Here is a 14,215-nt window from a genome sequence, read left to right as displayed (position 1 = left end):
CACTATTTCCCTTGTGCTTCCAAATCCAGGAATCTGCCTGAGAACTAATCCCTCAGTGGATCCAGATAAACAATAATCCATCCCTGAACAGAGGAGGATCCCTGAACAGACGCTGCTGATTTCATAGCTCAGCTTTGCAGTGCTCAGTAAATGCAAAGCTCTGCCTGTTTTCCTTTTATATGTTTTCATTCCATCCCATAATAATGCAATTATAATATCAAGCTACTCCAGGGAATGGATTTCTAGAGGGTTATTGCATGTCTCAAGGAATTAAAGCTATTTTTTTTGTCAGCCCACTGCTCACCACACAAGTAAGCTGCAATTACTCAGAATGGCACTGTCATGCTGGTTAAGCAAATGTGTCCATTTTAGGTGTCACTATGCCTGAGCAGGCCTCACAGATCTTTTGAAGGCCCATGTCTGCCTCAGAGAAGCAACCCTTCAGAAGGCACTGCAACTAAGAACTCCCTGGACTGCAACATATGCTGTGTTCTAAAAGGCAGCTTGCACTGTCCGCAAATCAAAGGGGAGACATACAATGGATTTACTGTCATAAGAGTGACCAGCATTGCTATCCAAAAACAAAAATCAAGGGATTGCAATAGACCTCGTAAAAGGGCCTAAGATGGGGAGGGAACTTTGCATGAGAACCAGACATAATTAACACTTCAAGTGGTTGATATCATCAATGTTGTGCCTTTAGTGGTTTCTATCTGTGCTGTCCTGTGGTTGATCAATGAAACTGAATTTACAAACAACAAATGCATAAATGTTGGCCTTAATCTAGTAAATGCTTTCACAATAAAAAATATTAAGTGGTTGTGCTCCAAGAGAAGAGTGAGCAGAGGTGATATGTGAGTAGAAGTAAGGCACTGCCTGAGTATAAATCAGTCTCAAGTGCATAGGATTTAAAAAGGAAAGAATTAGGATGCAGAGTGTATATCTCAGAAGTCGTGATCCAAAATATGGCCCACCTATTATAAAGGAGATGCTGAACTATACATGCACTTCTTTGGCTTTACTCCAGCTGAGAATGTTTTGGCTTAAAAGACTTTTAAATCCAAGAATTTATGCAACTTTGTTACATTATAGTTCTTTTTAGAGTGCATTTTCCTTTCTTCTGTGCATACTGAGGTATTGTTTAAGAAATGTATTTACAGCGAAAGCTTTGTTCTCCAGCATTCTGCTAACTGGAAAACGTTGTTAAATCGGTATTGCCCCCAGTCACAATACCACCGCATCTTCGGGTGCACACGCCTGACTCCTGCTTGTGCAGCTGGCCCCGGGTGGGTTTCTGACAGTTGGCACTGCTGGATGACATCATCAGCAGGTGCCTCCTTTCCCCACAGCCTGCCTCAAGCTGCTGGGAGCTGGGTCTGCCATTAGAGGGCGAGGACAAAGTAATAAAGCTTTGTTATCCAGCACATTCAATTAACCAGCAAACCCCATTTCCTATGAGTGCTGGCTAACAAAGCTTTCACTGTAAATGCTTCTACTAATATTTTGACCCATTATTAGACATTTCTAGGACAGTGAGCTATACATAAATCAAAAGAATATCAAAAGCCACACACAATTTTCATAACACTTACGTATTTCACAATTTGCTCCAACCCAGCCGTGTTGACAGTGGCATGTATAACCATTGGGCTGGTCTATGCAAGTCCCAGCATGGTGACATGGATTGCTGTCACAATCATTTATATCAAATTCACACTCTTCACCTTAATGTAAAAAAGAGAGATGCTTGTATACTGCATGTGTATATATCAAGCCAGTATTGTCATTAGTCACTAAAAGCAAAAGCTGGCTAGAGTGACAGTACTGTCATTAATATTCGTTATTTCGTCAAACATTTATTAAAAGAATAAAGACCACGTTGATGACATTTTCTGTTGAATTAGCTGAACACACATAATTTTTGTTGGTAAAATATTTTGCAGTTCTGTATCACTGTTCACATCTCAACATGTTTTTATAACGGTTAAAGAACTAGGTCTCAGATACTATTAACTGACTTCACTAAGTTCACCCTGATCACCTGTCTTCCAGGTCTTTACTTGAACCACAAGGCCATCCTTCTTCCCCAGTCAAATGTGATAGAACATATTACCCCATGTTAGCATATTACCTCTTGTGCTATTCTAAGTCAGTACACTCAGATTAGCCAATACAATAATTTAATTAGCTATTAAGTGCCCGATACCATGAAGTGGAAGACTCGAGTCCTATTTAAGTTTGTAGATGTTAAGAATAATCAATGTATCTGAGTATCACACAGGATCAGGCCCTAAATAGTATTCTCCCATTAATCTAACACACAGTACCATATGATATAAAACAATAAGAATGTATTTATCTGTTACTCACAAATTGACAATTCTCTTTTACATAACTGTATGAATATCAAGACAGATGTAAATTAGCTTAAAAGGACCATGTTTAAATTATGCCAATCATATTATTTTGAAAACCAGGGGGCTGCACCCTCTGCTTGCTACACTCACCAACCCCAGGTCTTTCCCCCCACTGAACGCTGGGAAGTGCCCGAGGCAGGCCCATCTTGCCTCCCCCACAGCCACTAAGGATGCTCCAGAGCTGCCCTGGCCCTGGCTCTTTCCCTCCTCCCAAGAGGCCAAGACCCCCCAGCCCTCGTCCAACCCCTGTCCCCAGCTCTTTGCCCCCTCCTCGGCAGCCCTAGATCTCTCCCCCTGGCCACCAAAGCTGTGGTATGCCCAATTCTCTACCCCAGGCACTCGGGGGGGGGGGAGGGCTTGGGTTGGGCCTGACTGGAGGCTGCATGGCTCGCAGCTCCCCAGAGGATGTGGAAGGGGCGAGGCCACATGGCTCACAGCTCCCCAGAGCACAGGGGAGGCCACATGGCTCATGGCTGCCTGGAGCATGTAAAATGTCCTGTATTTTCTGTTTTTCTTGGACGGAAGGCCAGTGGGGACTTTGTTCCCCTGACACGTCTGGCAGGGGTGGAAGGAGCAAGGGGATTTTTAAAGGTGCAGTGACCTTTTTTTTTTGGTACCCCCCTTTTTTTTCCCCCTCAACCAATTTTTTTCCTGCCATGTTTGGGATTTTCTGTGAAAGCATCTGGCAACTCTAAGCACAAGAGAAGGTGGATGGGGGGACTGCAGGATGCAGAGTGATGCATGACTTCACTCTGTTGTTCTGCAGGAAACGTTTTTTTAATTATAGACAGAGAGATTTAACAATTTGTGAACAACAGGGACCTGGAGCATCAAATATTTGAATGTAATAGGAACAATTTTTGATGTAAGGAGGGAGTTAACTGTTTTTTAAATGTTTTAACAACTTTATTTAACAGTACTGAACAATTTTTTAACATTGATGAGTGTTGTCAGGTTTTCAGGTTGTGTTGCAAACATTTAAGGTGGCAGAGTGAAATGCCTGAGATTTGTAGTGTGCCTACAGTGAAGATGGCTACCTTGCTTCAGCCCATAGCTACTGCCTTCCTGCCTGGCTTCAGCCCTAAATCAAGATGTCCCTAGGGTTGCCAGATGGTTTAACCAAAAATACCGAACACTCCCTCCCCCTCAAAAAAAAAAAAACACCAGGAAAAAAAATTCTGTTGAGAAAAAAAAAAAAAAAGAGGGAGACCAAAAAAAATATTAAAAAAAACCCCAGCATGGCCCCTTTAAGAAAAGGCTTTTTTGCTGATGACCATCTTGTTTTTCTGCTCCTGCAACAAGACAGTTCCCCTGTGGAACTAGGTAAGGGGGGGGGGGGGGGGGGTCCGGTTGCTGAGTGTGTCGTAGGGTTGCCAGGTATCTGGTATTTTCGCCTCCTGGCAGGGAAAAAAAAATCAGAAAATACCGGATACTTTAGGTGTCCGGTATTTTCCGAATGTTTTTACCAGACAGGAGGCGAAAATACCTGATTGTCCGGGTCAATACCGGACACCTGGCAACCCTAGTCCCCCAGATTCCTGCCCTTAACCAAATTATCTGTCAGTCAGGCTCTGGATATTCCACCCTAGCCCGAGCTGGCCCATCAGCTTGAAACAAAGAAAATGGCCTCTGGAACAGTTTTTATTGGGACAAGGTTGCAGAACTACGTTGTGTAAGGGGGGTCTGGGGGTGCGTGTGTCAGTGATGGGGCTGGGAGTGTGGGAGGTAAATGAGGGGGATGAGGATGGGGTGCAGAGGGGCTGCAGGCAGTAGGGGTGTAGGGAACGATGCCAGTCAGCGGGAAAGGCTGCCGATGACAATGCAAGTGTGGTGCGCAGAGGGGCTTGGCTGGGGGGTGCAGATGGGCTGCAGCCAGCAGGGCTGCAGGGGAAGAGGCCAGTCAGTGGCTGGGGTCAGGTCTGAGTGGCCAGCAGTGATAGTAGCGTAGCACGAGGAGGGCATGCAGGCGGTGGGGGAAGGGGAGAAAGGACAGTCAGCATGAAAGCGGGGCTGCACGTTCTGGGCTTGGTCTGGCCGGTGGTAGCCTGGGGCCAGAGCAGCAGCCTGGAGCTGGGGCAATGTGAATGATGTGCTGACATCACTCTGTCGTCCCACAGGAAACATTTTTTAGAGAGAGAGGGGAGGAGGAAAAATGACTAAATTAGCTGCTTACCATTGTTCTGGATGGATAAATACAAGCACTTCAGAGCTTATAACAAACACATATTGCAGTACTAGAGTGCAGTCATTCTTCAGTTCCCAGTAATATTTCAAGGAAGACTGATGTGCCATTTTCAATACCATCCAATTAGTATATTTGCTTACCTGATGATTTTTAAGCCATTATTTTAAAAATCTAGTCTCAAACAGATGTCTTACACATAATGTTGAATAGTTGTTTACCTTAGTGAATTAATTACTAGCAGCTAAATTTTACTACTGAATTGTTAAAGCTAAACCAATTCTATGCAATATTAACAATGTTCAGTCTTACAAAGTTGATTGTTACTAAGCAATGTCCAAATTAATTAGTTTCTTAGAATAAATATAATCCTTTATGTCTGTGCTGTAAGCTTGGAGTTGATTGCCTATTAACTACATCATTTGTAAAACTGTCTCTTTATTAATTGGGCAGTCCATTTCGGGGGGGGGAGGGGAAGATAGTGATATAAAACTACTACCTACTACAGAACCATGCAATACATTTATTTCAGTTTTGCATATAAGAACTAATAAGTGCAAAATCATTTTAAAGGTTTAGAACTAAAGTCTTTCTTTACATGTATAAACATGGCTCCCATTTATTTTTCTGGGTCTTGCAAGATTATCTTTAGAACATAGTATTACCATTCCTTAGTTGTCCAAGGAAGTCACTGTTGTGCTTTCTCTAGAACATGGGTTCCCAAACTGGGGGGTGTGAAGAAATTCCAGGGGGGGCATGAGGTGACCCAACCTCCCCCCAGGTCAGTGTTGGGGTTTTTTTTTTTTTTTTGCTCTACAACTTTTGCTGCTATTTTGGCGGGGCAGGGGAGGGGGAGTGTGAGGATTTCTCAAAAATCAAAAAGGGGGCGTGATGCTGAAAAGTTTGGGAACCACTGCTCTAGAAGCTAAGTATACTGCTTCTGTAACACTGCCATTCATTCCGGCAAAAGATCAATGGCCAAATTCTGTAGTGACTTACACCCTGTGCAACCTTTCCTGAAATCAATGGACCACATCCTGCTCTCTCACATTGGTGGAAGACATAGAAGAATTTGATATGATGAGGTTATAAGCACAGAACTAGGCTACAAGACTGTGCAGGACTCTCCAGTCTTCTCTGAGGCAGTGCATCCCATGTAGACCACCCAACCACCTGCCTCTCTTCATTACAGATTTGTAATGAAGATGGTGGAATAGTACTCCTCCATGGTGTACCTTCCTTATAAGATGACCCTTTGCAGGAAACTACAGGAACAACAGAGGAAACCTTAATAAAGAAAGGAGAGGTTGCCACCAAGGGGAGATTAGTACTACTAGACAGATAACAGCAGGTCCATGTTTTAAAGGCTCAGGTTGTAGCAGCTTTTTTTTCTGCGTCCCCATCAGCGCAGTGCATAAGAACATAAGAACGGCCGTACTGGGTCAGACCAAAGGTCCATCTAGCCCAGTATCCTGTCTGCCAACAGTGGCCAACACCAGGTGCCCCAGAGAGGGTGGACTGAAGACAACGATCAAGCGATTTGTCTCCTGCCATCCCTCTCCAGCCTCTGACAGACAGAGGCCAAGGACCCCATTTTATCCCCTGGCTAATAGCCTTTTATGGACCTAACCTCCATGAAATTATCTAGCTTCTCTTTAAACTCTATTATAGTCCTAGCCTTCACAGCCTCCTCTGGCAAGGAGTTCCACAGGTTGACTACACACTGTGTGAAGAAGAACTTTCTTTTATTAGTTTTAAACCTGCTCCCCATTAATTTCATTTGGTGTCCTCTAGTTCTTCTATTTAGGGAACTAATAAATAACTTTTCTTTATCGGCCCTCTCCACACCACTCATGATTTTATATACCGCTATCATATCCCCCCTCAGTCTCCTCTTTTCTCCACTTTTCTAAAGTGCCTTTTCTGAATGCCTATAGGTCCTGTTTCTAGGTCTGCAGCTTTTCTGTGTATTTGTTACAGTATATATAATAGATGGTCTTTGCATTTAAAAATATCAAATAAAGAGTAGGTCGTTAAAACAGTATCTGAAGGAGAAACCATCAGAGGTTTCAAAACTTCATAACCTATTATTTCAATATCTCAGTCCAGCATCAAAATCTTTTAAAAGCATCTTCTCAAATATCATTAGACTACAAAAATGTTACACAATATAACCAACTATAAGCCATAGCAATTTCCACAGGCATGTTAAAGAAAAACAAAATAATTTGATACAGATGTGTTATGAAAAACAAAATTAAAACTGACAATATATAGCAGTATTAATTACAGGCAGTCCCCGGGTTACATGGATCCGACTTACATCAGATCCCTACTTACAAACGGGGTGAGGCAACCCCGCACTAGCTGCTTCCCCCCAGCAGACCAGGGAGACGCGAAGCTAGCGCCGCCGGCCCCCCCGCCACCCCAGCAGACCAGGGAGACGCGGAGCGGCTTTTCTCTGCAGACACCTCAGCTTGAGAATAAAGGACTGAGGGAAGTGAGGTGTGGGAGAATAAAACTGAGCTCTGGAGAAATGTTTGGCTAGAGTTTCCCCTACAATATGTACCACTTTCGACTTACATACAAATTCAACTTAAGAACAAACCTACAGTCCCTATCTTGTACGTAACCCGGGGACTGCCTGTATCTTACTATATAATGCTAGGCATTCATGTCCAGTAGAAGTGGGCTACTAGATGAAAAAGTTCATGTACTAGTAGATATAATGCCCTGAAATTGCTAGGCTCACGACTGAAAGGAAACCAGGTAACAAAAATTGTTAATGAAGCAGTAAATTAGAAATTATGTGTTATTTGGCACAAGAGGCAATGAACACATGATGCCAAGTAACAACATTTAGTGTTTGCATTTGAATTTCTACAGTGTTATACAAATATTTCATCAGGACAGCTCAAAACAACATTTAAAACATAAATTCACACCCAGTGACTGTATAAACTACTGAAAAAGATTTTGAGTCAAGGGCCATGTTCTCTCTTTCCACTTATCTGGGAATAACTCTACTGAGGTAAGTTAAGTTATACATAAAACTAGCATCAAAGGAGAATCAGACCAAAAAGCCGTTGGTCTTGCAATGTTTTAATATGAATTGCAAATATCAATAACACAGAGAAGAATGACAACTTGGCTAAAACATTATATGGTAGATGATGGCATTTTGCTGTCAGGAAATACTAGTACATTTTATGATAATTGAATTTTTCAGACATTTCATTGCAATAGCTAAATTTTTACTGCATTTTGTAAAAAGCCTGAGGCATGCATCTTGAGTTAAAACTTTTAACATGAGATTTTATTAAAGGGATGCCATTATGGTAACTGGTATCCTTTTTAAGTGTGTTTTGAATGATTAATTTTCATTTTTGCACCACTTTAAATTGCCTCACAGTGAATGATTCCATAAATTTCCTCTTGTGCTTTTTTTTCTTAATGTAGCATGTCTCAAAAAAGCACCTAATTAGGATACCTATCACTTTTTATACTACTTACAAGTACTACACCTACTGGGTAACTCAAACATAAAATATTTATTTACAGCAACATTACAAGTGTTAACCAGTTGTAACTCTTAGCCACTTTACTATAAAACTGAAATTGACCAAAAGAGATTTATTCTGGAGAGTACCCACCTCAGAGGAAAATGTGACCCTATGTATAAAAACAGTATAGGGACCAATATTAAATAAGTTCATTACTCCAACTTTACCAGAGCATTAGTAATACAGAAGAGATAAATTAATTCTCTTCTCACGAGCTGCCTGTGTCATCAGTAACCCAGACCTTCCAGAAACTCATAGTTTCATAGCTCCCAAGATCAGAAGGTACCACTGTGATCATCTAATTCTGACCTCATGGCCACAGACCTTCTATAAAATAATCAAACATCTAATCTTGTTTTAAAACTGGTCAGTGTTGAGCTCTGCATCTATCACTAAATGGCACATCTTCTCATGTTTAATCAGTCTTGTGACTCCTCTGGGCCCTCTCCAATTTATCAAATCCTTCTTGAACTGTGGGCACCACAACCAGACACAGTACTGCATGAGCAGCTGCTGCACCAGAGCCAACAATAGCAATAAAATAATCTCTCTGTTCCTAACTGAGATTTCTGGGTTTGTGCCTTCCCTCGGGATCACATTAACTCTTTTGACCACCAAGTCATGCTGGGAGCTCATGTCCAGCTCACTGTCCACCACAACCTCTGAATCATCTTGCAGCCACTGCTTCTCAGGATAGAGACCCATTCTGTACACTGGCTTGTGGCGTGTTTATCAAGTGATCCCAGTGACCTGCCTTCAGGGCTGTCAATGGGTGGAGAAAGGGTAAAGATTGCAGTTGCCCCAGGGCTTGGTGATATTTAAGGGCCCATGGCTCTGGGCTACTACTGCCACTGTTGGTGGTGCTGATGGCTGGCTGCTCCTACCCCCACCCCTTTTGCCTGAGGTCCTGCCAGGGGAGCCTAGCCCAAAGGGCCCCCAACATTGCCCAGGGCCAAGCAAATTCTGTTGCCAGGACAGCCTGTCCTCTTCATTATTTACTGCTCCCCCAATTTTTCTCTCATCTGCCAAATGTATTAGGGATGACTTTGTAGTAATAGCTAATGTTTAAGATGGGTCCCAAATTACAATGTTTGGACATGAATGAGACCATACAAGAGATGTTCAGATTTACTGCTTTGGCTGGGCCCCTATGTTGGTGCAGTAAGTCAAAGCAGCAATTTCTTTAAAAAATTAGTTTCAGCTGTACTTCTAGCATACCCCAGATGTTCAGTGCAAGAGTCTACTGCTAACCATGTCTATGCTCTACAGTGTCCCTTTTAATTTGTTCATTATTTGACAATTATGGAGTGATTTATACTTGACATTGGCCTTCTTTTGGACACTGAGATTAACAATAATACATTTTGTGTAATTTACAAATTACTTGCCTGTAAATCCAGGTGCACAGATACATGTAGCATTTAGACCTTCACTATCACAAGTGCCACCATTCTGACAACTGATGTTAACACAAGGATCTTTGTATAATTCACAGTGCCGTCCTGAGAAGAATAAATTAGTGTTATTGACATTCGTACCTATGGTTAGTCAGAAATCAGGATGTGAGCTGTGAGCCAAATGGAATGAGAGCAACCAACAGCCTGACTGTGCTCTTAGACACCAGTGTTATGCACAAGTAAGTTGCTGAAGACAATTGGAAAGCCAATGCAAGATCAGACTCAAGTCGTATGTTTTAGGGTGATTTGGTCTTAAAACATAGGGCTCCTCTTCTTATCAAGGCTATGTTGCTTCTTCAAGCACAGCGGGCCAGTTCCTATTCTCAGACAATGGCATCGGTGGAGTTTCAATGGCTATGCAATAGTGTAATAAAGAAGCAGGTTGGCCATCTGTTTAATATTCTTCAGTGGAACTAATAATTGGTTATCTTCAGCAACAGTTCCAGTTAATATGAAACTTAAAATACACACTATTACATACTATTAAACCTGTCTTCTCCTTTCCCAATGGACTCAAATGGACCATGGTTTGTCAAAGCAGTAGAAACAGAAATCAACATATTCAAACATGTAACTTAACATGATAGGATTTCATTTGATTGGCAACCCCCCTCCCTCTTTCTATGATCTCCTGCCTCAGAATTTGATTCCAGTAGTTTCACTCTGCAGCAGATTTTGTGACTTATCTGGCGCAGGGGAGGAAGCATTCCTAACTGGGGATAGGGAGAGAGGTCAGATGCCACCATGGTATCATATATTATACCCTATCAGCTCTACAAACACTACCACAAAAGTAGACTCACTGAGTTCCATGAGACTGTTTTCATTCATAAAGTTACTCATTTTCCTAAACGTTTACAGAGTCCTGCAGGTGTAATGATACAGAACTGCTTGGGGTATTTAGGCAGGCATTAATGGTCGTTCTATGTAAAAACGGGAGTAGTATATTTCAAGACTGACCTTTGATCTATTGGTCTTTGATCTATAATTAATTACCTTAACTTTGTGATCCACTATAGTAAACAATAATTTATGCTGAAATGAGGAGTATCCCATGTAGATATTAGGACATAACTTCACAGCACCTACTGTAGAGTCAAAATCTAAATGACTAATTTTAAGTAATTTATTTCTGTAGGTAGTTTTGTGAAGGAAAACAAGGATACCAAAAGTCCTGTCAAATGCAAAAAATAAACTGGGTGTAATTGCTCTTCTCATTTTTTCCATTTTTCTGTCAGTTATTCATAGGTTTTCATCTTATCTTTCACTTGTAAAAGTAGAAGGCAAAAATAGTAAGAGAAATACACTTTTCAAGTTGTTGATGCCCCTTTAATATCAACCCCAGTTCAACAGATTGTGCCATCCTTTGCTAACTATGACTATATGTATGGCAATATTCTTCTTCTTCTCGGAAGTAAGAGCCACCACAAGACACACATTTATTTCACTCAGGATATTTGTCAGGAATCAATGTTAGGTTTGAACTCTGGCAAGGGAATGCAGAGATGTTGTGGGCCTACTCCACAGGCGCTTGGGCAAGATGGGGGGCAGGGGCTCTGCACTCTCAGAAGGGGGGGGCTGAGAGTGGAATGGGTGGGCCTGAGTGGAGCCAGCCTTCAGCACCGCCCAGAGCCCACCACTCCAGCCCCCAGGCAGCCCGCTGTGCTAGAAGCATGACGACCACTACCCCCCAACCCATAGTGCTGCTCAGAGCATGTGATACCGCACTCTGGCAGCGATTTAAAGGATTGGGGGCTGTGGCTGTCACTATTGCTACTTTGCTAGGCCTCAGAGCCTCTGCCCCCTACACCCTCCCCATCAGCAGGCCTGCTCTCGGCATGAGACATTTTGCGAAAGTAGTTTACTAAATTACAAACCAGTTCCCATTCACTACAACATGCTTCAAGTGAATTTGTGGAAAACATTTTAGCTTTCTGCCCATTTTTTGATAAGTATTACAGGTTTTCTGTTTCGAGAGATATTGAAAGCTCTAGTGATATTAATCTATAAACCATTCTGGTTAGATGTGATAGATACAGACCAAGTGTCTGGAATCCATGTATCAAATAGTTGTTTCTACCAGACATGCTACAAAAATGGTGGATATGTGAGGATAATAGGGGGCACTGTTTTATAATCCCAGCACTGGATGGCTCCAGATTCAGTGAGCTGTTTCATACGTACAAAGGACTAACTTGCTGAGGTGGTGTGGAAGAGAGAGAGTAACTTGGAGAGAGGGAATAACCAGTGGTGGCCCGTCAATACAGGCAACCTAGGTGGTCACCTAGGGCATCAAGAAAAATGGCCGTTGAAGGCTTTGGAGGCGGAGGCACCAATCGTGCGCTGATCGCACATTTCGCCTAGGGTGCCAGTTGCTGGCAGCTCGTCTAGGGCCGCTCCTGGGAATAACTGGTTAGAAAGTTAACTACTGAGCTACATTAGATTGGTGAAGGATGAGGATTAAAACAAGGCACTGAGAACAGAAGGTTGGTGGGGATCTTGGGATGGAGTGTTCTGGGAAAAGAATGTGAGGAAAGAAAAAACAATAAAACATTAGGAGATAAAACACAGAATCGGATACGTAGGGCTTGAAGAGACTTTGAGAAGTCAGCAAGTCCAGCCTGCTGTACTGTGGCAGAACCAAATAAAGCTAGAAAATCCTCAGCAGCTGTCTAACTTGGTTTTTTTTTAAATGTTCCACGACTTTCTTTAGCAACCTATTTCAGAGTTTATCTACCCTTACCAAATCACCTCCAACATGTCTATGCTTACATTTGTTCTCCTGTCTCTTGTCTCTGTGGGGTTTTTTTGTTGTTGTTTTGGTTTTGATCTGTTCAGATGGCATTTTCTTCAGTTATGGACCTATCTTACGTTTTATAGCTTTGGGTGCTGTCATACAAATTAGAAATAATATAAGTCTACAGGCCTAAATGAAAATGAGAATGAGTGAAATGTATTGGCATGCTATTTGCTTACATAATTTAGCAGGTAATTTATTTGTTTCATGCATACACTTAGTTTTGTTTTACAATGTCCTTTTCAGCTTTATCCTTGCGAATTCAAACTATTGTCCGTATGTCAGAATACTTGGCAAAATTCTGTAAGTCAGCTGTGAATTCTTTTATGGCCATCTGACCGGAAAAGAGCACATTTCAACATCAGTGTGATGTCTGCCAGCAAAGAGAAAGAGTCTATCCCATTGTTTACCTTCAACCAGATAGTTCCATACATTGCAAATTGGACAAAGTCTTTGTTACAAAGCTCTCCAAAATTCACAAAGTATTCAATATTGCCTGACAACATTGCACCCAAGAAAGAGTCTCCTTAGAAATTAATAAGCACATATTTTAGTGTCCATTTTATGAGTTCAACTGTGCAAATACTTATGCATTTGAACAATTTGACTCTTGTGAGGCAGTACTATTACAAGATATGAGTCATTTCTCTACTGCTCTGACCTTTGTACAGTCATGTGCATCAGTTCAAAGTAGATGTGAAATGCTACCAAATCATGATAGTGATGATTTATACCCACTTTGTGCAGTCACCAATGCCACTGTAAAGTGGAAGGTGAGAGAGAATCAGTAGCCAATGCAGCCACTCAAGGCAGAAAGCACAATCCCTTGTAAAATGGTTAGAGGATGGAGCTCCATGCTGGCTTAACGAGCAAATGCACAAATTTTGGGTTATTTTATTTTTTGTCTAGATATACTTGTTGTGTTGACAGTGTAACATGAAGTTTAAGCCAATGCACTCTGAAGAACAGCACAGTTTCCATTGCCATTTGAAAGTGATTGTTAATTCTTCAAGCTTGGCCACTGGTATGATGGATTCTTCATCCAGTGGCAAAGAACAGAGCACATACCAATATGAAATATACACTTTGTTAGCCTCAAGCAGCAGCTGACTGAGTTTCAGTCAAGAGAGATAACTATTTTTGTTTCTTTGAGGATATAAATGTGCAATGATCCTTAAAATACTGGTGAGAGAGAGAGAGAGAGAGAGAGAGAGAGAGTAAACAAAACACAGATATGCTTTACTCTTTACTGAAAATGAAATAAATCTATCCTTAAATAAAATTTTCTTGATGAACAATTTTTTTTTCTTTTTTATAAATTTACAAAATACTTAGGAAATGGATTATGAAAACAGAATCTGTTGAATCAGGTTGGACATGGTTTCCATCAACATGGAGGAGTGTTCACTGACTTGCCATTATGTCTGAATTTTATGATTTGTAAATAAGCTTCCAGAGAATTGGTTATTTTTTTTTATTTTTTCTCTCTAGGAAACAAAAAAAAATTGATTTTTTTGTTTCCGTGTTTTTAACTCTTTACACTAGAGAAATATCTGGGAAGTCCTCCAGGTAATGGTTCCCAGCAATAACTGATTACAAATTATATCCAACAGTCTCTTAAAAAACTATAGCTCACATCTTTAAAGGAAACAGAGTACTATGAAGTTAAAAACCTGAACAACCAAATTGTTACCTAAGTTAATTTTGCTCAGATGAGTAATGCCATGGACTTCAGTGATTCGACTTATGTAAATAAGAATGACTCATTTGAATAATGGCTGTGGAATCAGGTCCTACTT

The 14,215-nt window shown here is 41.4% G+C and overlaps 1 protein-coding gene across 2 annotated transcripts in view; it reads right to left on the bottom strand.

Moving 5' to 3' along the window:
* The window catches only part of DNER (delta/notch like EGF repeat containing), a 293,984-nt gene that overhangs the window by 17,254 nt on the left and 262,515 nt on the right, over positions 1-14,215 (bottom strand). For both annotated transcript variants that reach the window (XM_075937624.2, XM_075937623.2), the window contains 2 exons: positions 9,551-9,664; positions 1,593-1,724 (listed from right to left, as the gene is read on the bottom strand). In XM_075937624.2, coding sequence (XP_075793739.2) covers positions 1,593-1,724; positions 9,551-9,664 — 246 coding nt within the window. The remainder of the gene's footprint in view (positions 1-1,592; positions 1,725-9,550; positions 9,665-14,215) is intronic.

This window comes from Pelodiscus sinensis, chromosome 10 (genome assembly GCF_052426305.1).
Source record: "Pelodiscus sinensis isolate ZL-2025 chromosome 10, ASM5242630v1, whole genome shotgun sequence".
Lineage (NCBI taxonomy): Eukaryota > Metazoa > Chordata > Testudines > Trionychidae > Pelodiscus > Pelodiscus sinensis.
This window is presented reverse-complemented; position numbering and strand designations above follow the sequence as displayed.